The 26,460-nt window shown below is 37.3% G+C and overlaps 1 protein-coding gene across 1 annotated transcript; it reads left to right on the forward strand.

Moving 5' to 3' along the window:
* The first annotated feature begins 686 nt into the window (after positions 1 to 686).
* Positions 687 to 25,686, forward strand: LOC129272603 (angiotensin-converting enzyme-like). Its single transcript, XM_064108015.1, has 12 exons — positions 687 to 1,466; positions 2,034 to 2,204; positions 5,219 to 5,324; positions 14,894 to 15,037; positions 15,419 to 15,610; positions 19,818 to 19,912; positions 21,012 to 21,184; positions 21,282 to 21,508; positions 22,155 to 22,299; positions 22,866 to 22,964; positions 23,858 to 23,980; positions 25,016 to 25,686. Exons 1-12 carry the CDS (start codon positions 1,074 to 1,076, stop codon positions 25,248 to 25,250), a joined length of 2,103 nt encoding a protein of 700 aa, XP_063964085.1. The 5' UTR covers positions 687 to 1,073; the 3' UTR covers positions 25,251 to 25,686.
* Positions 25,687 to 26,460: the final 774 nt, after the last annotated feature.

Consider the following 26,460-nt stretch of genomic DNA (forward strand, 5'->3'; position numbering starts at 1 on the left):
TATTATGTTTGTGGAAAGTGCACCAATGCGGGTTGAATCTTATATAAATATGCTCTTGATAGCTTAACATTATTTTGGTTTGCCCAGGTATTTTTTTTTAACTATATAGGCCAACATCATGACGTATTCGTTCCCACGACTCGGTTCGTTTCGTGATGTCGAGGAATATAAACTTCATCCAACAGAAGATAACCTGGGATAAACATTCTCCACCTCTATCACCTCCATCCCGTCTCTTACTCAGGGAGGAAAATCCACCGTGAAAATGGTATAGAGAAAATGAACTGTGTTATTTCGGGCAAAAGTCATGACACTTCCGTGATTCTCTGTGCAGACTTTCCGAAAAGCGCTCCACGATCACTCTTATGCCACCTGCAGAGGAACGTGGATCCTGATTGGATAATCGAAATCTCTCGGTAGCCAGTCCGCGATGTAAGACGGGCGTTGATTGGCTGTACTTCTATCGATGTAGAGGCGAGTGCGGATTGGAGGGATCTTTCTCGCGACTCTTCGTGTCGACGCAACCTGCGCGCCGATTGGATGAAATGTGAGGGTGAGTCGGTGCGATGTGGAAGCTATGGGCGCTGATTGGACGAATCTCTCACAGGGATGGGGTGCGATGATGCTGAGGGAAGTCTCGTTCAAAAATGAGAGGTGATGGGGAGGGAGGGAAGGATGGGGTAAGAGACTATTGAAATGGAGAATAATTAAGTGAGCCAGACGTCTGATGTACGGGTCAGGAGCAGAAGAACGTTCGGGTTCATTTTGCATTCTGAGATGAGAATCCGCCGAAAGAAGTTGATGCAGCGGAAAATGTCATCTCCATAATCAGCCTCTCAAATTCAGGGAGTTTTGAGCTTGATATTCAACTTTTTCATCATCATTGTCAATAATATTCTTGTCTAAAATTGATATTTTTAGAAATTTTAGTGCCCCGATAGAGGCATGGTCGACTTTATGGAAAAAAAAGTTAGTTATGTTTGTCAACCTTGAGTAATAATATTCATCTGGACAAATACAGGAGTATTTTGAGCATCCGGGGATTCAGTGAAAATTTTCTTCTAAATAAACTCATGAATTCTCTCCTCATAATCTTTCAAATACGACAAGAAACCAGTGTATTTGATGCCATGACGGCTCTCCAGCGCATTGTAATTTTCTTCGCGTTCGTCCTCTGTGTTTCACTGCATGACGGCCCGGTGCTGGTCTCCGCTCAGTTTGAGTTCGGAGCGGCGTTCGAAACCAGCGATGCATCCAGCTCGCTCAGCTCCGTCGTCGCTCCCGACAATACGGGGACGTTCGTGCTCGGTGGTGCGACGGAGGGCGATGGCGACCCAACCCCTGACCAGATCATAAAAGCCTTCTTGGACGATTTCGACCATCGTGCTGATGGGGAGTTTCCCGGATTGATGGAGAAAAAATGGACCTATTACACCAATCTGACAGAGGAAAATCGACAAATAAAGGTGATTATGATTATTTCTTTTCAGATTTTTTTAAAATTTAATGAAAAGACATGTATTTCCACCTGTTGGTACAAAAAATATTATATGATATAATATGTGATAATTCTTTTATTTCTCATCTTAATTAGATTTTTAAGCCTAAATCAATTTATTTTAGGAGCAAATTAAAAAACGAGTAAATAATCATGACTCTTCTGAAGTATAATGACATTGATGTTTTCATAATTATGAAAGTAACATGAAAAATTATTCTATATCTTACTCTTGTAAAATAATAAATAATGATAATAATAATAATAGATTACTATTGTCAGATAATGTTTCATATTTATTTTTACAAATAAATCAACCTCATTCTGATGATAATCTGTGACATGCTAGTACATATAATTCACATAATATTTGTATAACTCATTGCAATTTATTCTTAAATTAAAAAATGATCCTGTTCATTTTTTTCTTGTATTACATCATTAAATGACTGATGGCTGACAACAATATTGTTATCAAGTGATTGGTCCTTTTTTCCAAGGAATTTCATCAATAATTCCCCCATTTCTCTGTCAGGTTGAAGCTGAGATTCGAATCACTCGGTTTGACTCCGAGGCCCGTCAGACGGCCCAGACCTATTACCATACCTACCCGTCTCATCAGATATCATACGATATCAGGCGCGAGCTCGAAGCCGTCGCCTCGACGTCGGGCTCACCTAAGTACGTCAACGAAGTCACCCAAGAAGTAAGTGTTTATCTCGTATGAAGATCGCATTGTATACAAATAATTTTTACTATAATAGTTTTCCTTTTTGCTTACAATGAATTGTATTGAGAGACGCAATTATATTTTCCATATACACAGGTGAATATGATTGACATTATGAATAATGAATTATAAATTATTATTCAATTTACAACTTACTTAATTTATGAATAGATATCGCTAGTGCATATCCTCAATTATACATTATATCACTTTTAAACGAGGTATGTTTGACACCAACAACATGAATACTTCCTAGTTAGCATGAAAGAATTATTGTTAAATTATTCATCCAAATATTAACATCATGACTGGTTTTCTCAAATATGATTATATATTTCTATTGCTTAACAGATATTTCAAGAAATAATTGTTAATCAATATTGATACAGCCCCACGTATTTTTTAGAAGCATACGTGCCGATGAATAAATAAATGATTTCTTAAAGAATTAAAAAAAAACTCCGACATTTATGGAAGGAGGATTAAATATATATTTGTATACATGTTGAGATATAGATATATTAATACTATGACTACTGATGTCTCTATATAAGGCAATTTTCGGACTATAATTGGTGACCGTAATCTAAAGTTAGAATTTAAAAAGAAATAGTTAAATCACTTACTCTCAGAATCATAATACAAAAACCTTCATATAAATAGACCAACCCACCTGTGATATGAGAAGGGAAAATCTACGCGTTAAAATGGTACATTTTAGCATTGTCTGAAGTTGATCAACGGAGTTTGCATTTGGATGTATGTTGGTATTTAATTTGCTTTAAATATATACAAGCTTTATTCGATATGTGCGTGCATTACATCTATTTACATATTTTTCTTAGAACATTTATTTTCATTTGAGGTAAGATACACAGAAGGCGCGATCATACGCAACGGGAGGGGGCCGGGGGATTTCACTTTAGAATAATTACGCAGAAGCGCCTCCCCCCCCCCCCCCCCCATGACAAGCTCAGTCTCTTCTCTCTCTCGCTTTCAGGTTTCTTTGAAAATTTGTATGCGCCTTGCTCGGGATAATTTTTTTTTTGCCTACAGCAATGGGCTCGATCACTATTATTTACCTTTCGTCTGATCGAGTGTTTTCATCGAGTCGGTTCACAAAGAAAAACCCAAATAAACCAATTTTGAACTTGACCTAGATCAGTTGGTTGCTTGACAGGTTGAATAATAAACCAGTTGAGAAGTTCACCTTCAGCCATGGAATGTCCTGGGCTCTGTAACACAAAGCATAACGATTGATCGGACGCTTGATTTTTACGATTGATTGTACATTGTAGTCAATGCAATCAATCGTGAAAATTTGTTCTACGATCATTGCTAAGCTTTGTGTTACGGGCTCCTGGATAAGGTGATTTGCGATGAAAGCTTCGATCCAAACACCGCTTCCGTGAGAGGATGAGAAAATCATATTCTTTTAGATAGAGAGAGGGATCTAAATCGTTTTATTGACATCTCCTTGGATTCAATGAAACCTTTTGTTTCCAGATTTTCTGCCATTTCATCCTAAATCTATAAACAAAAATTGTTCATCTCTTTACTCATTTAAGGCAAACGTTAAATCCATGTTATTATCAGAATATTTGAAGTAAGTTTGCTTTGTCAGTTTTTCAGATAATCAGTAAATCACTCTTCGTTTGATTTAATCTTCACCAAACGATCACCCATGACCATTATCATCATCTTCATGGCCTTCATTGCATTTCACCATCATCCTCATCATTTTCATCTCCATCTTCCTCATCAAAATTACGAACAAAATAATATTAACATTCTGCTGTATAAATGTATTAATTAATTTAATGAGTTTTATTCCGGGGTTGTCATTTTTTTCAAGCAATCCGCTTATAATAACAATCCATTTCCTGCAAACTGTGAATGTTAAAATTATTTGGTAGTAGATCATACTTGTTTATAATGACTTTTACTTATTATTTTTTTTTCTTTATGATTCATGCGAAAAACAATAATAACTTATTATGTTTATTATGTAATGAAAAATTTATTATATACGAATGTAATGAATGCAGAAGAAAACAAATCAAATGAAATTATGCCTTGATACTTAAGAGACAATGTCTTCTTTTTTGTAATATTACTTACTGTACTTAGTCATTGAATTTATGTAGACACGTTCACTTGTTCAACTTCAATTCAATTTAAAAAAAATTCAATCAATCGATCATAAAAATACAGGTATATACAAATTATGTAAAAACATGGGATTGGGAGCCCCTAGAAGTTTTCATTAAAAAAAACTTGTGAGTGGGGCACCACCATGGTACAATCAAATACAAATTAATATGATACATACATAAAGAGTGAACAACAAATAACATTGAAATACAAAAAAAAAAAAAAAAAAAAAAAAAAGGAAACAATGGGCTAACATATGAGAACATAGTATCAGCAAACTCTTTGCTTTTAGTGTGGCTATCAGTATTTAACAAATTGATATTGTAATCTCCCATTAAGTATAGTAATTTTTTTTCATTGTATATTTTAGAAATCATAGAATCCATATCATGTAAAAACGAGTCAATTTCTGTATTGGGAGGTCTATAGACATTCCCAACAATTATATTCTTAGAGTTAACATTGACAATTTCAATAAAAACAGTTTTCTCACCGAAATTCACAAATTTTTTAATATTTTAGTCCGATTTTCGGTGTTGATGATAAAGTGTTGTTTATTACATATATCACTGGAAATATTTCATAACGGACGATTGATTAAGATGCAAAGAATGATATTAAGCTATATCTCTTTAAACATTCCTGTACAATAACATACCCAATAATACAATGTGTTGATAATTCAGTATATTGGACCCTCTATTTGTAACCAGATTTCCTTTAATTCATAGTACACGTATGTAGTTGTTCTTGCAGGAAATCATAATTTTTCCTGATCAATAAATTTACAGACAATTGATGTCAGTCTTTCATTTATATTTTTATATTTATTATAGCTTGAAGATGTGAAGTCTCGTATGGAGCAGAGATACCACACAGCTCAGGTCTGCAGGAAGAAACGTGGTAGACGAGCACGACAAGAATGCCTGCCTCTAGATCCAGGTAACGCATCTTAAAATTCATGGTCTTTATTAGGTCCAATCCCAGTGCAAAACAGGCACAGAAGAATCCGACTCCGAACGTAGTCGGCCTGGAGTCGGCTTGACTCTTGCATCACAACCCCGGGGACGTTTTATCAGACAAGTCCTGTTTTATTCGACAGGTACCATAGTAACAATGCTTCTGAGCCAATCAAAATCAAGGAAAGTTGTGTCAGATCTGACAAATTGTCGGACAAATTTTTTTTCATGAAATGCTCCCCCGTTATAACTATGGCCATAGCGTATTGTGGAAGATGACTAGGTTCGATATCATAACATAGTTTGTGACTGTCAGGGATGGTACCACGTGGAAGGAGGAAAGGGGCGAATGCCCCTATGGTTTTCAAAATATTTTTAAAAAGATAAGAAAAAGAGGGAAAGAAAAAGGGCATGAAAGAGGACGTGAAATTTCGATATAGGAAAGAAAGAAAGAGGAGATAATGAAATGAGAGGGCTGGATCGTAACTAAAATACAACATTTGTTTTTAATCGCAGAAGAGGTTTTCGGTACACCATGTGTAAAGTCCTGGAAGGACTGAGACAAGAAAATTGGATAGAAATGGAGGTGAATTGGAAAGGTGAGAAAGTGGAGGTTTGAAAGTAGAGTATTCTTTTCGAAATGAGTGTAGCCCAGGGGCGTTGATCCATTTTTCAGATTGGGGGGGCGAAATCATTAACGTTCGAAAGGCGCTCGATCGTACAAAACACCCACCCACACACACACACACACACACACATACATATATATATATATATTATATATACACACACACACACACATATATATATATATATATATATATATATATATATATATATATATATATATATATATATATGTATATATGTATATATCTATATATATGTATGACTCATGAGACACAGACACGTATCTCACTACACAGATAGTACGAGTGCCGAGAGTGAGCTCAAATTTCTTTATATTCTGAGCTGAAAACTTGATATTCTAAGCATTTTTTGTACCAATGAATAAGATTTGTATCTAAAAGAGAATAGATGCGAGCGCGAAGCGCGAGCTAAAAATTTTGATATTTCGATCTGAAAAAATGACAGTTTACTGGACGTTTTTGATAAAGAACAAGCTATATATCCAAGAAAAGATGATTGCAAATTGAAGCAGTTCTTTTGAGGCTTAGAACTGAAAATGGGACATTTACATTCACCAATTTAATCATGAAAAGTATGGGTTTTTGCTACAGAAATGATGCGAGCGCGAAGCGCGAGCTGAACTATATTCCAATCTGAAAAGCGGACATTTTGAGCACGATTTTAAATAAAGAACGAGTTGTGTATCTCAATCTCGCTTGCTGAACATTACAATCTTGTTTTCTTTTAATGCATATCCGGAATTATTGGGGGGGCAAAATGATATGTTTGCCCCCCTCCCCAATATTTTCATTGGTGGGGCGATCGCCCCCCCTGCCCCCCAGGATCGACGCCTCTGGTGTAGCCCTTAAAAGGACTGTAAACCAGAAGGAGTGGAAAACTGAGTAGTAGGCAGGCTTGTGTAGAAGGCTTGAGTAGGTGAGAGAAGGCTGGCTTGAGTCGGCGTGTAGAGTGGTAGCAGGGGCAAGAGAGAATACTCTTTTGTTTTTTGTCTCTAAGAAGGGACAAATTTTGTCATGGTCCTTCATAATAATCTGAGAAAATTATTTACGAATAGAACAAAATATGAAAATTATTATTAGACGAAATGGAAGTGAACACGAATTTCATAGTTTCACTTCGAATCATTGTGATTATCAAAGAATGCTACAAAATATTTTAGGTTACTGCTGACGTTGTATTCGAGTTGAAAAAAGTAGACTTGTTTAATCATTCATGCTCATATGCAGCTATAAAAAAGAGAAAATGTTTCAGAGAATTTAAAAAAAAATTGTTCAATAGTATCAAATAACAGAGGGATGGATACATGAGTTCACGCCCACTTCAATTTATGAAGGGTTCAAGGGTTTTGCAGCATGTCGTAAACATTGTATTTTGTTCCGTTAACACGGTTAAAGCAGTATACTTTCACCGATATTAAATTTATGGAAATGTAAATTTATGTTCCTTCTCGAATATATCATTCTTGTTTATTGCGATGAATGTAACAAGGAATCACATTATATCCAGAAGATATGGAATCTTGTTTGCACCAATCCTGAATTCCGCGAAAAAATGACATTTTTCTTTAAGATGATAGATTATTATCGCTTACAGTCACTTTCAAATGTATGTCAGATTATGAATCCTGACTTTTGTTTAATGTACTTCGGTCTTTTGAACTGGCAATATTCAAACTCGTCAGCGAAAGTTATGGGAAATAATTATTACCGTGAAAGTACAAGTAAGATTTTAAAGAATGAAGTATTTATTTGCAGTTGTGTCACATATTATGCTTTATTTTTTATACTCCGATGATAACTTATCCTTAATCAATTCAACATATCATTTTGTGCCATCAATGGCACCAATTCAGCATTCGCTATTTTTGCTTAATTAACTAATGCATTTAAAACCAGATTTTGGATAATATCGTCTTGGTATCGCACTTATATAGCAAGGTGCATTACACTTGTAGCGTGGGATATCAATTAGTAAACCGTTCGCACTATAGTTCTACCAGAAGACGTCATATTGAGGTCATTTCCTCAGGAATGTCGTGTTTTTAATCTAAACCTAAACTTGACCCTACATCACCTCCTTTGGTCATGTTGGTCTCTCCTACTTTTCATTTAACTAACCATATGGATTACTACTCTTAATGAAAGTTGGGTGTTTGGAGGTCAAATGGGTGTCATGAGCAATCTGCCGATATTCCGTAATGACGTTGACCTCACGGGGTCAAAGGTTAAATGCTGGTGACATCAGCATTATTTTAGAAGTTGAACGAGATCAATTAGATGATTGCTGAACAGGCACCGCAGTGTGATTGGATGTGTCACCGGGACCATGTTAAACAAAACTTAGCGATTGATCATAAGGCTGGTTTCTACGATTGGTAGCATTGATTGTTGCGTATGATCAGTTGTTAAATGAGCCCTATACGATTAACTGCTAAGCTTTATGTAACAGGGCCCAGAATAACAAGAGTTTTCTGACTTGCACTATCTATTCGATATGCTTTCGTTTTGTGATAATTGGGTGGGGTGTCAATAGATGGGGATATTTCAAATGGCTCATTATTTTTGTACGATTCTTTCAAGATGGTTGGCTGTTATAAATCACCATTGTTGTCGAGAGCCGGGGCGGCGCCAGGGCAGTTTGATAAGGGGAGAGCCGGGGCCCTGGGAACTATTTTTGATAGGGGGTATTGGTTTGAAAAAAAAATTCACTCCAAACATGAAGGTGATTTGGAACAAACGCAGCACCCCCCAAGACCATGAGGGGAGCTGATATAAATGCGGTATTCTCTCTCTCTCTCTCTCTCTCTTTCAGTGTGTTCAGTGAAAATAAATATTGTGTTTTTCACTCATCTTCATTCAGCGCTCTCTCCCCCTCTCTCTTTATTTGTTCTTTTTCCCTCGTTCTTTTATTTTATTCTTTTTTGTATTACCATAAATAATCAGGACGGTCGTTCCCCTGCCCCTCCCTCCCCACAATCCGCGTTTCAAAGCGAATAATCTTCCTTTTTTCTTCCTCTCTCTCTCTTCTTATTTTTTTCTTTTTCCGTCCCTTTTTCGCTTTTAAATAATCGGATGGTCCTTCCCCTGCCCCCCCCCCCCCCTCGCGTTTCAACGCCCCCAAGTGGCTGTGAACTTGTGAAGTCATGCATTTAAACACGTACATTTCCCCCGGACATTTCCTTCCGTATATAACTATTTCACTATGTCATGTATGTTTAGTATAGTCACCATGGATATGTCACATAGGTCTCCCCTCCGATCCACGAACATCAAAGCGCCCAAACCAAAACACAATAAATTCAATATTAACGCTAATTTAAAGTTTGAATCGATGCCAGCTGATGCTTATCATTTTGTATTACATGAAAATATCTAACTAGCAGTACCCACCCCCTCTATCACGCAATACCAAAAACGCGAATCTTTTAAAAACTGAAAGTATTAAATAATGATAAAAATAATAATAATATATAACATTTATGAGGCGCCAATAATTATCTAGTTGCCTATTCAATGGCGCATTATATGCTCCGGCTTTAGCTCCAGCTGATAAAGTCGCTTGGTGCATTCAAGGAATTAATCCTGACCGGGTCTCATTCACCTCACCTGGTTTGAGTGCAGCACGATTTGGGTAGATTTCTTGCTGAAGGAAAGCACGCCTTGCCTTGGATTCGAACCCACGTCCCTCTGCGTGAAAGACGAGAGCGTAACCACTAAACCACGACAGCCTCACAATATACACATTCATGCTTTGAAATTAGTTTCAGCAGCTAAATTACGTTACAAATGGTCAGGAGGGTTTCATCCCTTCTTAAATACCCCCTTCTTGTTTCCCTCGCCCCCACCTGTCCATCCACATACATGAGAAAATTTGTCGATTTCGACACACTGGACCGATTTGTGTTGTGTAAAAATTCAGACAATCTTTTTCTTCCAGAGGTCCAGTTGCCTTTTGTATACCTTCTTGTTATTACACCGCCACTTGGAAGCCGCCCCTTTACGCCAGTTGAAGCCGTCCCACAACCCCTTTAATTTTAGTCGCTCGTCAATTCCCGTTTACCGGGTGTGATGCGTGCTGCGTGAAAATTAGTGCAACATTTCGAATCCATTGTGAACTCGCCTCTTCTGGTTATTAAACCGCCACTTGATGTCCTGTTGAAGCCCCCCCCCCCCCTCCTTCCCATTAACAGGTCCCCAAATGTTAGCATCTCAGCAATCTGCATCAGTAGATTCGTCAACTGCCAACTCGTCCACTCCCCACATGGTCTACTTTCATTTAGTCTAATACCATTCCGTCCGTCAACATTTCGTCTAACAACCATTTGGTCCATTAGCCATTCGGTCTAATCATCACTTCGTCTAATCACCATTTCGTCTATGACCATTTCGTCTCATGACAAGTTGGTCTAATATCCATTTCATTTTCATCCATTTTGCACAATTTAACACTTAGTCCAATTAGACCGAAACATGGCTACTGGACCAACTGGTTATTAGACGGAATGGCATTAGACTAAATGAGAGTAGACCATGTGGTGAGTGGACGAACTGATGGTAGACTAAATGATAGTAGACAAGTTGGCAATTGGACGAATTGGCATTGACGAATTGGAAATAAACCTCCCCGTCACCGGGTGGGATCAATGCGTGTTGCGTGAAAATTGATGAAATATTCAAATCAATTGTAAACTCGCGTCTCATGGCTTCTGGTCATTATTTCTCAACTTGACCCTCTCGTTGGAAGCCTTTATTACCACGCCATTACCACCCTGCCCCCCCCCCCCCCTCCCGTGTAACCAGTCTTTAAACATCAGCAACCTATCAATTCCCAACGAGTGTGATGCATGCTGTGTGAGAATTTGTGCGAATATTAATTTTGAACCAGCGATATGTACAGCCGCCTTATTTTTTGCTTCTGGTTATTATTACGTCGCCACTTGAAGCCGCCCCCTGGAAGCGCCCCCTCCCCCCACCTCTTCTTAGAAAATTCGTTCCCACTTGCCAATTCCGACACGTCACCTGGCATGCCTGGGGTGCTGCTTGATATGATAATTGGTTCAACATGGAGAGCACATGACCATCTTTATAATCAGATACACGTGGCCACCATCCATATTTTGTATTATTCTGGTAGAACATCGGTGTAAACCAATCCTATATTTACCCCCAGGACGAGTCGGACTATAAAGCTCCCTCAACGAATCCCTTTTGATCTGTTTGCATTAAATCATCAAGCTTTAAAAACTCACACTTTCAACTCTAAATAGTTGCATGAATTTCTAATATTAATCAAGTTAATATCATCGTTTCTAGTTCTTAATCATATATAATCAAAAGTGATGTCAGTGGTTGACTAATCATCTTTAGTACTCTTCTGGACGGATTCGATCGGAAATAGGAGTTATTTTCGAAAACGAATTGCAGTATTTCAGTTCAATAACATTTCGAGTTGATGATCCTTTTATCAGTTTCGGAGCTAATTTTTTTTGCATTTCGAAGCATTCATGATTAATGAAAAATGAAATTTGTTTCAAAACCTGATCGAATTTTGATCGTGTGCCACATGCTTAAAAAAAGGGATTTCATGTTTCTTGTAAGGACATTAAAAATAAAAGCAATGTCTTTTTGATCCGTGGGTGTTAATTTGTCTAAAGTTCAACCAAGGTATTGGCATTAGCAGAAATTGCATTATACAGATAAGTATACTACATCAGGACTTATGAGAAACTTCCAACTCGTCCTTGTTTTGATACACATGCAAACATTACGAATCGTACATTTGGAGATGTGTAACCACGGCGACCAGGTGTGTTTACAACTTTACAGCAAATTACAATTGAAGCGAGGAAAATGAATCAAGATATGGTCCCTTTCGTTTTTTATGTCATCATTGAAGGGTGATAGGATGTGATGACAGCTTTGGTGATGATCACAGAGTCTTGATCTTCAGCCAGACATCATCATGATACTCATGGTCAAGGACCTTTGTTAATCTCGCGAAATGGAAAGTATCAATGAAGCGAAACGCCATGCAGGAGGGTGAACTATATACCGGGTTTTAGGGATCATGCTGGGGATCCCAAAGGGGTGGAAATGGTAGTGGATGGGAGTAGTGGGTGGCATGATGGGTGGTGATGGTGGTAGTGATCATGATGATGATTATGACGACGTCGACCAAGATGTTATTCTGTAGACAACGATGGTGATGACGATGATGATGATGGTGGTGGTGGTGGTGGTGACGATGATAATGATGATGGTGATGATGATGATGATGACAATGATGATGATGAAGATGATGATGATGGTGATGAAGATGGTGGTGAAGAAGAAGGAGATGATGGTGATGATGATGACGACGATGATGATGATGATTTCGATGATGGAAATGATAAAGATGATAATGCTGCTGCTGCTGATGATAATGATGTTGATGATGGCTAAATGAACGATGGTGGTGGATGTGGTGTTGATGATGGTGGTACCGACAGAGCGATGATCATGATGGTGTACATAATCAGGCGTGTCAGTCACGATGGAAATGATGTGATGGTCATGATAATGATGCTCATGGAGATAATATTGTCGTTGGAGTTGATGACTTTTATGATGATTATGACATTAATAGATCCCATCATAAAATATCTTCATACCTTATCACAATCAAGAAATCGTTGTGTAGACTCGTGTAATTTGTAAAATGAAGTAACCTTTTTTTTAAATAATGTGTTTCAATATCACTCGACTTATATGAGAATCATTATTTAACCACAAAATATAAATTTATGACGAATTCGGGGGCGTTTCGTGAAAATTGTCAGCTTTGACTAAACATTGTCAGCGCTTACAATTTCAGAGAAATCCTTGGTTTTGATTGGCTCAAAGGCTCTGCCCTCTGATTGTTACGATGGTAACTGTCGGAGAAAGTCAACTTGTCAGTGCTGACAACTTTCATCAATCGGTCTTCAGATGTCTCGTTTTTGTAGTTTTGCCATTGTTACTCAGAAACTTGTCATGTTCTATGTTTTATGTAGCTGTTTTTGTCGAAAAGAAGGTAAGGCTAATAATGGAAAAGGAGAAATAAATCGATGTTGAGTATCACAGCCTCCTTTGAACCCCCCCCCCCCCCCCCGGAGTTGAATAATATAAAGAATAATCAACATCCTGGATTTACGAGAATGGGTTTTTTGGAATCCAATATTTGGAAATCAAGAATTACGTGGTTACCGTGTCATCTTGTTTAGATCTAAGTTCAGAATGTCTCGCCTCCTCGGTGAATACAACGTCCATGAGTGATCCTGCTTTCTCGAACTTGACAACTTTGATGACCTTTGGACGTTGAGGATATCTTAGTTTGTTTGGATAGTGTTCGGATCATCCCGAGTAGGATCTTATTGTCAGGTGCTATATCAAGATCTTTGTCAAATCGAGGATTTTTTGAAATAAATTAAATTCTCACGACATTATTGTTATCTGCAGGCGGGCACCCTCAACACGTCAATTTTTAGGGAAAACTGTATTATAGAGAAAAGGATGTAACATAATCATACCCAATTTTTTTCTCTGGGTTACTTCACTCAAATATGATATACATTATAGGGCCGAACTCACAAAAGAGGTTTCAGATTTGAAAAAAAATCCCGATTTTATAAATGCAGTGTCCTGAATGATAAATATGTTTGTATATACAATCTGTTTCTCTAAGCTTTTTAGTGCGTGACACTTGCATTGTGCGGATGCTCAAAGTAAATTCAAACGTACCGTTTATCAGAAATAGTGCATAGAAATGTGAGAATGACCATCAAATTTTGATTTTTTTTTGGGGGGATGCATGCTAACCCCCCCCCCCCCCTCCTTTCATATTCGTTCCGCGTGCCTGTGTTTTATCATAACGTGATAAACTTTTGATCTATCGTTGGCATTTTATTTTGAATACTTCCACAATGAATCTGAAAAATATTAGCAATGCTAATTATTTACAAATTGGCATCATCATCATGATCGTCATCATTATCATCATCATCACCATCATCATCATCAGTTATCACCATCATCATCATCAACCATCATCATCACCCCACCACTATTATCATCATCATCATAAGTCATCATCATCATCGCCATCATCATAAGTCATCATCATCATCAGTTATCATCATCATCATCATCAACCATCACCATCATCATCATAACCACCACCACTATTATCATCATCATAAGTCATCATCATCACTATTATCATAAGTCATCATCATCATCATCACCATCATCATAAATCATCATCATCATCGATCACCATCATCATCATCATCACCACCATCATCATAAGTCACCATCATCATCATCATCATCAACATCATCACCATCGTCATCATCATCATCAGGTAGAGCTGTTGATGGCGGTGGTCCAGCAATATTACGCGACCCGGGTTCGATTTCCATTTGTTGCGCTATATTGCTCTTTGTATGCTTTGGGAAGGCATTTTCTTCATTATCAGTTAGATATCTTAATCATGTTGATTGAGCCTAGTATTTGTCCTCTGGTTACTTGTTAACAAGCATTCATGCTTTCTTAGCAATCCGGTTAAACAAAATCTTCATCATCATCATCACCATCGCGGAATTTATTAAAATGAAATAGATTTTTGTTAATCAATCATCATCGTCAACATAGTCGTTGTCATAATCATCACAACTATCATCATCATCATTATCATCACCATCATCATCGCCATCATCATCATCATCCCCACCACCAACACCATCATCCGTCATCATCATCTCTCAGTTCTCAGTAAATAACCATGATTCCCGATAAGCATGCCGGTTATATACAGTAGTCACTCATAAGAAGTACGAACTTGTTCACTAACAATTTTAACTCATTCAACTCTTATTTCAGATTTGAAACGTGTAATGGGTGAGAGTCGCGACGATGAAGAGCTTCTATGGGCGTGGCAGGGTTGGCGGAACGAGACAGGGGCTCCAAATCGGGATGACTTCCAACGGTTCGTAGAACTCAGCAACACTGTGGCAGAACAGAGCGGTAATATCCCCTCATTCTGTATTATAAATTATCATGTTTATTACCATTGTGGGCTTATTTATTATTCTGCTTTACTGGAATATATTCATTTTATGCATGTTTCCAGCACAAAATTAAATGCCGGGATGATCATGGTAGAAAAGGCTACCGTGTATAACCCTGAAGAGTGTGCTCTGTACCATGGTTGCATCATTTGATCATCCATCATCTGATCATTGTCATAATCATGTTCTTTTTTTCTGTAATAAACTGTCCATGTCTCTCTATACAGATATACTGAATACAGAATACTCAATGTATCTCAAATGACTATCCTTCTACACGAGGAAAATTGCCCTAGAAATAACCCAAATTTATGTCTCAAACACTCGATTCTTATAGGTTTTGACGATCACGGGGACTTATTGCGGAGAGAGTACAACATGCCTCATTTGGAAAACACCATGTCGGACCTACTGACCGATCTCCAGCCTCTTTATAACAACCTCCATGCATTCATCAGGAGAAGGCTGTATGATATACATGGGCCCGAGGTCATTGATCTAGATGGACCGATTCCTTCACATCTTCTTGGTGAGCCCAATTAGCTGTAGAAAGCTCAAACTGCCATAGCCATATTCAGAGATTGGTAAATGAAGCGGAGAAGGGAGGGGGGGGGGGGAGAATGAAGAAGGGTGAAACGGGATGAACGGAATACTGCAACTACCAAATAGACCTATTACTCTACTATTGCTATTTCTACGTCTACTACTACTACTACTACTACTACTACTACTACTACTACTACTACTACTACTACTACTACTACTACTACTATACTACTACTTCTACTACTACTACTACTACTACTACTACTACTACTACTACTACTACTACTGCTGCTGCTGCTGCTACTACTATTACTACTACTACTACTACTACTACTACTACTACTACTACGTTATACTACTACTCCTACTACTACTACTACTCCTACTTTTTATGATGATTAGAATATTCATCGTTCATCGAAATTATGAGAATGGCAATAATTAGTCTACTACTACTACTACTACTACTACTACTATACTACTACTACTTCTACTACTACTACTACTACTACTACTACTGCTGCTGCTGCTACTGCTACTACTATTACTACTACTACTACTACTACTACTACGTTATACTACTACTCCTACTACTACTATTACTCCTACTTTTTATGATGATTAGAATATTCATCGTTCATCGAAATTATGAGAATGGCAATAATTAGTCTACTACTACTACTACTACTACTACTACTACTACTATACTACTACTACTTCTACTACTACTACTACTACTACTACTACTACTACTGCTGCTGCTGCTACTACTATTACTACTACTACTACTACTACTACTACTACTACTACGTTATACTACTACTCCTACTACTACTACTACTCCTACTTTTTATGATGATTAGAATATTCATCGTTCATCGAAATTATGAGAATGGCAATGATTAGTCGATTTGACATTTTCCGAGCCTAGAAATGTTCTTTCCGATGAATTTTTTTTCTTGATTCGTGTTCCTATGGGGTCCTAGAACAAATTCAGCTTGGTTGCCCAAAGTTGCCGTTTGGGCAATTTTGCTAATTTGCATAAATCCAAAATGGCCGCCAGATGCCATCTTGAAAACCTAACTTTTGAACCCCTTTCCACAAAATGATGAGTAATGAGTCGTTTTAGGGGTTTAGATATGTGTAGAACCAATTTCTGGAATAATTTTTGCAATATAAGGTCATCTTCAGGTCAAATCCAAGATGGCCGCCTGATGCCATCTTGAAAAATTAAAGTTGAACCCCTTGCCCCAGAATGATGAGTAATACCTTTGTTTAGGGGTTTTGGGGTGTGTAGAATCCATTTATGCTGTCTATTTTGCTATATAATGTCATCTTCAGGTCAAATCCAAGATGGCCGCCATATGACGCCATCTTGAAAAATCAATTTTTTAACTCTTTGCCCAAGAATCCTGAATAATAACTCTATTCATGAGTCATTTGGTATGTTGATTCAATTTATGCTGTAATTTTGCCTAAAAGGATAATCTTCAGATCAAATCCAAGATGGCCGCCAACCGCGATCTTGAAAAAATTACTTTCCGAGGCTTATGCGTGTAAGAGCTAATGTAAAGGGATTTAGGAATACCCATTTCTTGTATTAATTCTCAATTTTTAGTATAATGTCCATCCATACTTTTGTACTGAAGAGGCTTTAGAGTCTTATTTGAATGTGTTTTCTCAATATTTTTTTCTAAATCAATGTGTCCAATGATTGGTAGGCATCAGTTCCCCTTAAAAGACGATGGTGTAGCGCTAGGTCTTACAATTTCGAGAGTGACTGTAGAGCTCCACTCTAGAGTGGCAGTATCTATAGCAAATTTGTACAGATGAAGGAGGATGGCGCTGAGACAGGTTTAGATAGAGATGCTGCCCTAGCATTCCTCCTAGGTCTTTGGTCTGCCAATTTAGCATTCCGATTTTTTTCTGACGTCTTGACCCCTGTACTTAGTAGCTCTCCATAGAATGGCGACTATCATCTACATCTTCACAAGTGTTCTTGTCTATGCCGGCAAGTTTTGTCACATTTGCAGGTGTCTCTATAACGGAGGTGTGATCTACCGATGGGGGTGAGACCAATCACACAGCTCACCTTGCCTTGGGGACCTTACTTTGGCGAATCCAAGAAGGGATTCGCCAAGGTTTCATGCGGCGAACATGCCCCAACCACTTGAGGTGCCTTTGACTAAGGAGCGAGAATAAGCTGGGGATGCCAGCACTTACGCTGAAGGGCGTCTGTATTTTTCACTTTGTCCTGCCATTTAATGTGCATGATACGTCCGAGGCAGCTGACATGGGAGGTGTTTAGCCGTTTTTCTTGGTCGGCGTACGTTTTCAAGGACTTGCTTCCGTACAGGAGCTTGGTCATGACTGACAGATTTTACTATCCCGGTGCTTATATACTCGTCCAGTGAAAGGGAGCTACATGTAGGGCCTATGTAGTCGATCCAAGGTAGGTGAGGAGTCCACCACAAACAGACGAGTGCGTGCTGTTGATATAGATATCTGGAGGACAGTCAGTGTCTTGAGTCGATCAGGATTTCTGTCTCAGAGGCTGATGGGTGATCCAAACTCCTTACATGCACAGGACAGGCAGCTGTTCTGATGACTAGGTCTTGTACGCTCACCTCTTGAGAGGCAAGGGCGACATCGTTTCCGTACAACATTTCACGAGTGAGAACCATCCTGACCATGGAACAGTCTTGGGGAGCCTATCTTCTGCAGGAGGCTAAATAGTGCACTCCTGCTGACCAAGTCAATGGCTCTTGTCAGGACGAAAATTCCAATGATAATTATAAAGAAAGTTAATAAGTTAACTAATTTTTTTGAAAAAAATACGGAGAAATCACTTTTTAATTTAAATAATACTTTAAAGTCCTTTCACTGGAAAAGTATGGTTGGACAGAAATATTAAAAAAAAAGGATTAGAACTCCCGAAATCATAGCCCAAACCTTGAATGGTTTCATTCTAAAGTAAGCGGTTAATGACGAAATCTATCAACCATCTGACCATCTTAGACGTGACTTGACCTCGAACTAAAAATGGAGTGATTAAAAGACATGAATCATTCTCACTGAAATCCCCTTACATGAGCTCCCATCCATAATAGTAACCTTATTAGGGAGAGTACTTCTTCAAGGTTCGATAGTCTCGGGAAATATATATTTTTCTTAATATGGAGTTTGGCGGCCATGTTCGATTATTTTGACCTGGAGATGATCATATATTGTAAAATTATTTACAGAAATGGAATCAACATACCAAATAACTCACAAAAAGAGGGATTATTCATGATTCTGGGACAAAAACGTGAGAATTAATAAAAGAGTGAGTATTCTTATACTAAAATCCCTTTACATTAGCTCTTCCACGTATAAGCAACGGAAAGTAATTTTCAAGATGGCGGTTGGCGGCCATATTGGATTTGATCTGAAGATTATCCTTTATGCAAAATTATAGCATAAATTGAATCAACATGCCAAAATGACTCACGAATAGAGTTATTATTCATGATTTTGGGGCAAAGGGTTCAAAAGTTGATATTTCAAGATGGCGTCATATGGCGGCCATTTTGGATTTGACCCGAAGATAACATTATATTGCAAAATAGAAAGCAGAAATGGATTCTACACACCCCAAAACCCCTAAACAAAGGTATTACTCATCATTCTGTGGCAAGGGGTTCAACTTTAATTTTTCAAGATGGCATCTGGCGGCCATCTTGGATTTGACCTGAAGATGACCTTATATTGCAAAAATGATTCCAGAAATCGGTTCTACACATCTCTAAACCACTAAAACGACTCATTACTCATCATTTTGTGGAAAGGGGTTCAAAAGTTAGGTTTTCAAGATGGCATCTGGCGGCCATTTTGGATTTATGCAAATTAGCAAAATTGCCCAAACGGCAACTTTGGGCAACCAAGCTGAATTTGTTCTAGGACCCCATAGGAACACGAATCAAGAAAAAAACTTCATCGGAAAGAACATTTCTAGGTTGGTGTATTGAGCCTATGGGACTGTCAAATCGACTAAATGCTAATAATGATCGCACGCCTGGTTGTAAATCTAACTTATTGTACAATAATAGCACACTGAACTATAATCATATGAGGATAAAAGCTGAGATGCAATTATTTTCTCTCTGTTGTAATACTGAAACATCTGTATGTGCTGTTCCGATATTCAGGTGGTATGTGGTCCCACTCGTGGTCGAATCTATTCGATGTCGCCAAACCCTACGAAGTCGACGACGATGACCCCACTCAATTCCTTCAAGAACAGGTGAAGGATATAATTCCTGCCCTTATACTTTGCTTCTTGTTTGTTTTGTTATTTGAATACGGGATTTAAAAAAAAAATTGATCAGCCGTTAGACTGTTTTTCAGCAAGTCCTTAAAAATATAACCATTACAACTAAACAGAAAAATAACAAAACGTAAGTTCAACATAAATATACCTATTTTACATAGGTATATATAACTCATTAAATGCACTATCGAAATGAATAAAAAAAATAGTGACAGAAAAAATGAATGAAAGTATAATTCAAGAATGAAGACAGAAGAAATATATTTTTGAAATTGTGAATGGTCCCAGTATAGCTGATTGAATAAATAAGTTGCAACGTAGATAGTACGGTTTTTACAAAAATTCGTTTTTGAGTGTTGGCAATTGTAATTTAAAAGCAGTGCTTTTGAGATTACAAGATGACACTTTAAGATTTACTTTACTTCACATTAGTCAACATATTGCAAGTAATTGTCATGCTGTATGTAATTTATACAATAATGAAGTAGGTGATACTATGAGTTCCTGTTCTACACTCATCAAAATGATGTTGAAATATTGAAGATATTATGCTTGCTAACAAAAAATTTAGACTTTGTTATATTATGAATGTCTTGAATTATCAATGTTCAATGTTGCTATAATTTTAGTACATTTTACCAGAATATAAAGTTCCCTTTTCAGAGGACTTTAAATCTCTCCGAATCACACTATCCAATGTTGACCTTTCTTGACATTGAACATTTTCCAGATAAAATTGATAACTGAAAATTATATTTTTACTGATATTGATTGCTAGACAGGCAAAGTATTCACATTTAACCTATAAAACATTTATGAAGATGAACAAAATTAAATGAAGTTGCGAGGATTTGGCGGTTTCCGGTTGTTATGTATTTGTAATGTTATTCGAAATTGAAATGACAGGCTATATAAACTTAGATTTTTGATAAAGTCTTAATAGTCATTTCTATATGCAACAATTTTTTTTTCGTCACGGTTGTTAATGAATCCCCCCCCCCCCTCCCTGTCCATACACCACCCCACCATAATGATTTTTAAATTCAATAATTACCGGTCATTTTTTTATCAGAACTATGACGTACGAAGACTTTATGAGACCGCGGAAGATTTCTACACATCGATGGGGTTTGAAGAGCTTCCCGAGTCCTTCTGGGAGAACTCTGTCTTCGGCAAACCCCAAGACGGTCGCAATGTCTCGTGTGAGCCGACATCGTGGGACTTCCACAATCAAACAGATTTCAGGTACTTTTGTGATTTCTGGATATAGGCCCTACAAAATGTCCCAAAAATATTTTTTCCTCTTTATTTTTATGATTTCTATTTTTTTTTTCGTATGTAGGGTTACTACATGCTCATCTGAAGTGACCATTGACGAACTCTCAAGGGCGCATAATATTCTTGGCCACACCCAATACCAAAACTCCTACAGCCACCATCCATTAGCCTTCCGGGAACCAGCGAGTCCCGCGCTGTTCGAAGCCCTGGCTGATCTGACGTCATCTGAAGTCTTTAGCCCCGCCTACCTGAGGCAGCTTGGGCTCCCATTGGACGAGGAGAATGACGAGAGTAAGCGCATGTCACGTAAACTTTTTTGATTGGTTAGATGTTATAAATGGTAAGCCAAGTCGGGTCTAGCGTACATCATGATTCAGGACTTGAACCGGATGCAGATTTATGAATGAATGAATTAATTAGTTATCCAAATCAATTACACAAGTTTTTATAGCCAATTAGCTATATACGAATACATAAAAAGCAAGGAAAATAGGAACCAGAAAGTAGCATGAATGCTAGTCAAGTCTGGCCCCTTGAAGTTTAGGCAGTTAAAACATGTTTCTTAACTTGTTAATTAAAAATGAACATTACATCACTTTGTATGTGAATCTGCTAATTATAGTCTGCAATAAACGTACATGCATAAACACTGCTTGCATAACACAATTAATTTATTGATTTAGATATCAAGATATTAATGATAACAAATCCAATGTATTCAATTTTCTAAAAAGATGTTCGAAGACAGCTTTAGGAAAACTTGACCTTGATGCTTAGGCTTCTTTCTGATTGTGATTGGTAGCTCATTTCAAGAAGTTGTGGCTACATAAGATACACACTCCTTTCCCAAGCTTTGTAAATGCTTTCCATCCACTGTTATTGAGTTCACTTCACTTTATCTTCTTTAAATTTTCCACCCTTTTCATATCATTTACAGAGATACAACTCAATGGTTTGATGAGGACTGCGTTGGACTCCCTTGCGCTCTTGCCCTACGCCAGTGCAGTAGATCAGTGGCGATGGGGCGTGTTTAATGGATCCATTCAACCTGATCAATATAATTCAAAGTGGTGGAAACTCAGGTTAGTTGGTCAGAGGTGATAGAGAGTACTCCACAGTTCTATCCAATCTATATTCAATTGTTTGTTAAATATTGATTAGTAAAGTTAGCCTACAAAAATGTGTATACAATTATTATTTATTGATTTCATATCGATACATTTTTTCTTAGATTTAGATTTATTTCCGTTCAACAAAATAGACAAATATAATCAAAGTAATAGTACATATTCAAAACAATATAGTCAGTTCAATGACATTCCATAACAAATATAGACGATAAATTAATTGAACGGAGGGGAGGGACTTGCCAAGAAAGGCAATGCTTGTATAAAAGGCAAGTCCCTAAACTTAGTTTCAATAACTAATTAACAAAGCTATATTTTATATGAATATCTTATATCTTATATTTACGTTTTATATGGATATCTTCTATCTGAGCATTAGCGTTGATTCAAAATACATTTCCTGTCCGAAATGAGTCTATGAAAATTATACAGGTACATCATTTTAGAGTAAATTCATTCGTCATTTTAAGTAAATTCAACCAAAACCTATATACATTACATGAATATTTTCTTTTTCTTAGATCGAATTATGAAGGTATTGTCCCGCCATTGGAGAGGACTGAAGCTGACTTTGATCCCGGCGCGGAGCTCAACATCATCTCAGACAACTCGTATGCAAAGTAAGAAATTCTTTTATACACATGAGTTCAACCATGATCAAAAGTAGAGGTGCCAGATTGGTGTGCATGTGCGGGGGCAAATGCCCCCCCCCCCTCCTTAATCAGAGTCTTTGCGACGCCCCTGATTTTTTAGACTTAAAAATACATTTTTAAGGCTTAAATGTTGTCATAAACATCACATTATTTGATCTATGAAATACCACCTTATCCTCTTCATATTTAAACATTTGTTGCTAGGTCGCTAAGCCCCCTTGCATAAGCGGTGACACGAAAAAAGGGTAATGATCATATGAGGGCACAGGAAATTTTCTTCCAATAAGTCTTTTCTTTGTCCTCAATTTGCCCCCCTCTTCCCCTTTCCCACGATTTGAAGTTTATTTTATTCAAGTGAATAGAATATAAATATACAATCAAACGAGGCGGAGATTGAAACTGACCGATATGGGAGGTATGATATAAACGTTTTCAAAACCTCCGTCTGTCCACTACTTCTTATGATTATAGATATATCAATTTTAAAAATCGAGACGTATATAACCTGAAATTCCGCTGCTGCATTGATAAGCAACCATGATTGTTTTCAAAAGTGCTCTTATATGAGTAATTTTTCCTCATTCTTGGAGCGAGAGGAGAGTGAAATAACAAATATTTTTTTGTTTAATTTGTATTCATATTCTGTAAATTACCAAAGGCCGTGTATCATTTCTTTTACCACGTGTGGAGTTGCAACGTCCTGCTTTTTCATATATATATATATATATATATATATATATATATATATATGTATATATATAATTTAATCTCAGGTATGTAATCCTTCGACTATTATGTTTGCGGCCCGATGACCCCGACTGATGACCAGTGCGCATACTTATCTCTTTCTTAATTTGCAGGCATTTTCTTGGACAGATAATGAAGTTTCAATTTATAAAATCTCTGTGTCAAGCGGCTGCGCATACGGGACCAATCCAAGATTGCAATCTGTATGGAAACAGAGTGGCAGGACAACTCATTACGTAAGCATCATCATTATTCACATAACAAGATAGATAGATAGAGTGGATGGATAGATGGATAGATAGATAGACATGTAAATAGATAGATAGATAGATAGATAGATAGATAGATAGATAGATAGATAGATAGATAGATAGATAGATAGATAGATAGATAGATAGATAGATAGATAGATAGGGTGGATAGATGGATAGATAGATAGATAGATATGTAGATAAATAGATAGATAGATAGATAGATAGATAGATAGATAGATAGATAGATAGATAGGGTGGATAGATGGATAGATAGATAGATATGTAGATAAATAGATAGATAGATAGATAGATAGATAGATAGATAGATAGATAGATAGATAGATAGATAGATAGATAGATAGATGGATAGATAGATAGATAGATAGATAGATAGATAGATAGAAAGATAGATAGATAGATATGTAGATAGATAGATAGATAGAAAGATAGATAGATAGATAGATATATATAGACAAATAAATAGATAGACGGAAGGATGGTTCGATGGATGGATAGATTATAGACATAAAAATGATAGATGGAAGAATAGATAGATAGATAGATAGATAGATAGATAGATAGATAGATAGATAGATGAATAGATAGATGGGAGGATGGATCGATGGATGGATAGATTATAGACATAAAAATAATAGATGGAAGAATAGATAGATAGATAGATAGATAGAAAGATAGATAGATAGATAGATAGATAGATAGATAGATAGATAGATAGATAGATAGATATGTAGATATGATATTGACATTTTTTCGAGACTTCAAAATAATGGCCTCATATTTAATGCCTGGATAGAGAAAGTTACGTAATTTTTTTTAATGATCTTTAGTAGATGTAGAAGTCTTGAATATGATTTGGTAGACCTTTTGCCCTTACTTTCAATCTTCCCCTCATGCCACCCCCTCCCCCCTCTCTCTCTCTCTCTTTCTCTCTCTCACCCCTTCTTTGTTTTGTTTTGTATTCTTGTTTTAATTTATCTGCCCTATGTCTTTTTACAGCACCGCAATGCAGCTTGGGAAAACACGTTCATGGACCGAGATCTTCTACATCTTGACGCAACAATACGATTTGGATACGTCACCATTCCTAGAACATTTCCAGCCGCTCAATGAGTTTCTGGAGAGAGAAAATCGAAGGAATGGGGATTCTACTGGCTGGGCACTGTCTGCAAGAAGAAGGCCCGACCAAACGCCTGGACGAACGGAGCCTAGTAAACCCGATGACCGTATGTAATGTCGAGATGACGTTAATCATCATGATAGAATATAACCACAAGCGCAAACATATTTATCAATAATCTTTGAAAAAACCTTGTGTTGTAGTATTGGAAGATTTCATCCAAGAGCTATCGTTTATCAGATTTCTTTTCTTTCATATTTACAACTCAGCGGTAATTTCATTTAATTATCATAAATATAACATAAAACATAGAACATTTAACATTAATACATACATATACACCATCACGATCTAAAACAAGACAATCATCATGATATCATCAATTACATTTAGAGTTGCTTTCAGTATATGGTATTTGTTCATATGAGTGATCCTAATGAGAGCAGAGGGAGAGAGAGAGAGAGCAAAAGAGAGGGAGAGAAAGCAGTGCTGATTATGTGAATAGACAGAGCTTTGTCATCAGCGTTGTAAAAGTTTAAATTGTTAACCGGAAATAACTCGGCCACCAGCCCCCCCCCCCTATGGGAATGTTTAACCATAATCAGATGGTTGTTCTTTGCCAAAGTGCATATGGCATGTCTCTCCCCCAAATATTCAATAACAGTTAAGCAGGTCGGTTACATCTTCAAATCATCGTGTCTTCGGATGATTTGGAATCAACTGTTTCCAGAATAAAAAGCCAGTACGACAATACACCAGACGGTGGCCTGTACTGTTTCCCGAAGAAAACTGTTTTGGTTGCCGTCGCGATCACTCGGATGACTTCGGACCTGCTTCTGAACGTTGCATTATCTCAACCTGCAAAGTTTGAGTAAACAAATGATGATTCTCACACACTTGTTTAAGTTAATATTGTTAAATGATATAAACTTGGCCACCAGCTACCCCACCCAACAGTTGTGTAACCATAATCAGATAATTATTCTCCTAAGGGCGTAACTATGCCCAGGTGCATATTTCATGTCTCTTTAAAAAAATAATTTCAGCTGGTCGTTGGCATCTTAATCTTCATCTTCGTGTCGTTGGGTAATCGGACGACTGGAATCAACTGTTTCAGCTGCTCTCGTGATCGCTCGGATGTCTTCGGACCTGCTTACCTGAAGTTTCTGAAAGACGTCAATCATAACATCTCGATTCAAGGTTTGTGTGAATAATCAATGACTATAACAAACTTGGCCACCATGCAAATTACCCGGAGAATTTTTAACATATTCGATGCACATATGCTTTCCTTCTCCTCAACATGTTGTATTTCACAAGCAGG

This window comes from Lytechinus pictus, chromosome 12, assembly GCF_037042905.1.
Source record: "Lytechinus pictus isolate F3 Inbred chromosome 12, Lp3.0, whole genome shotgun sequence".
In the NCBI taxonomy this organism is placed as follows: Eukaryota; Metazoa; Echinodermata; class Echinoidea; order Temnopleuroida; family Toxopneustidae; genus Lytechinus; species Lytechinus pictus.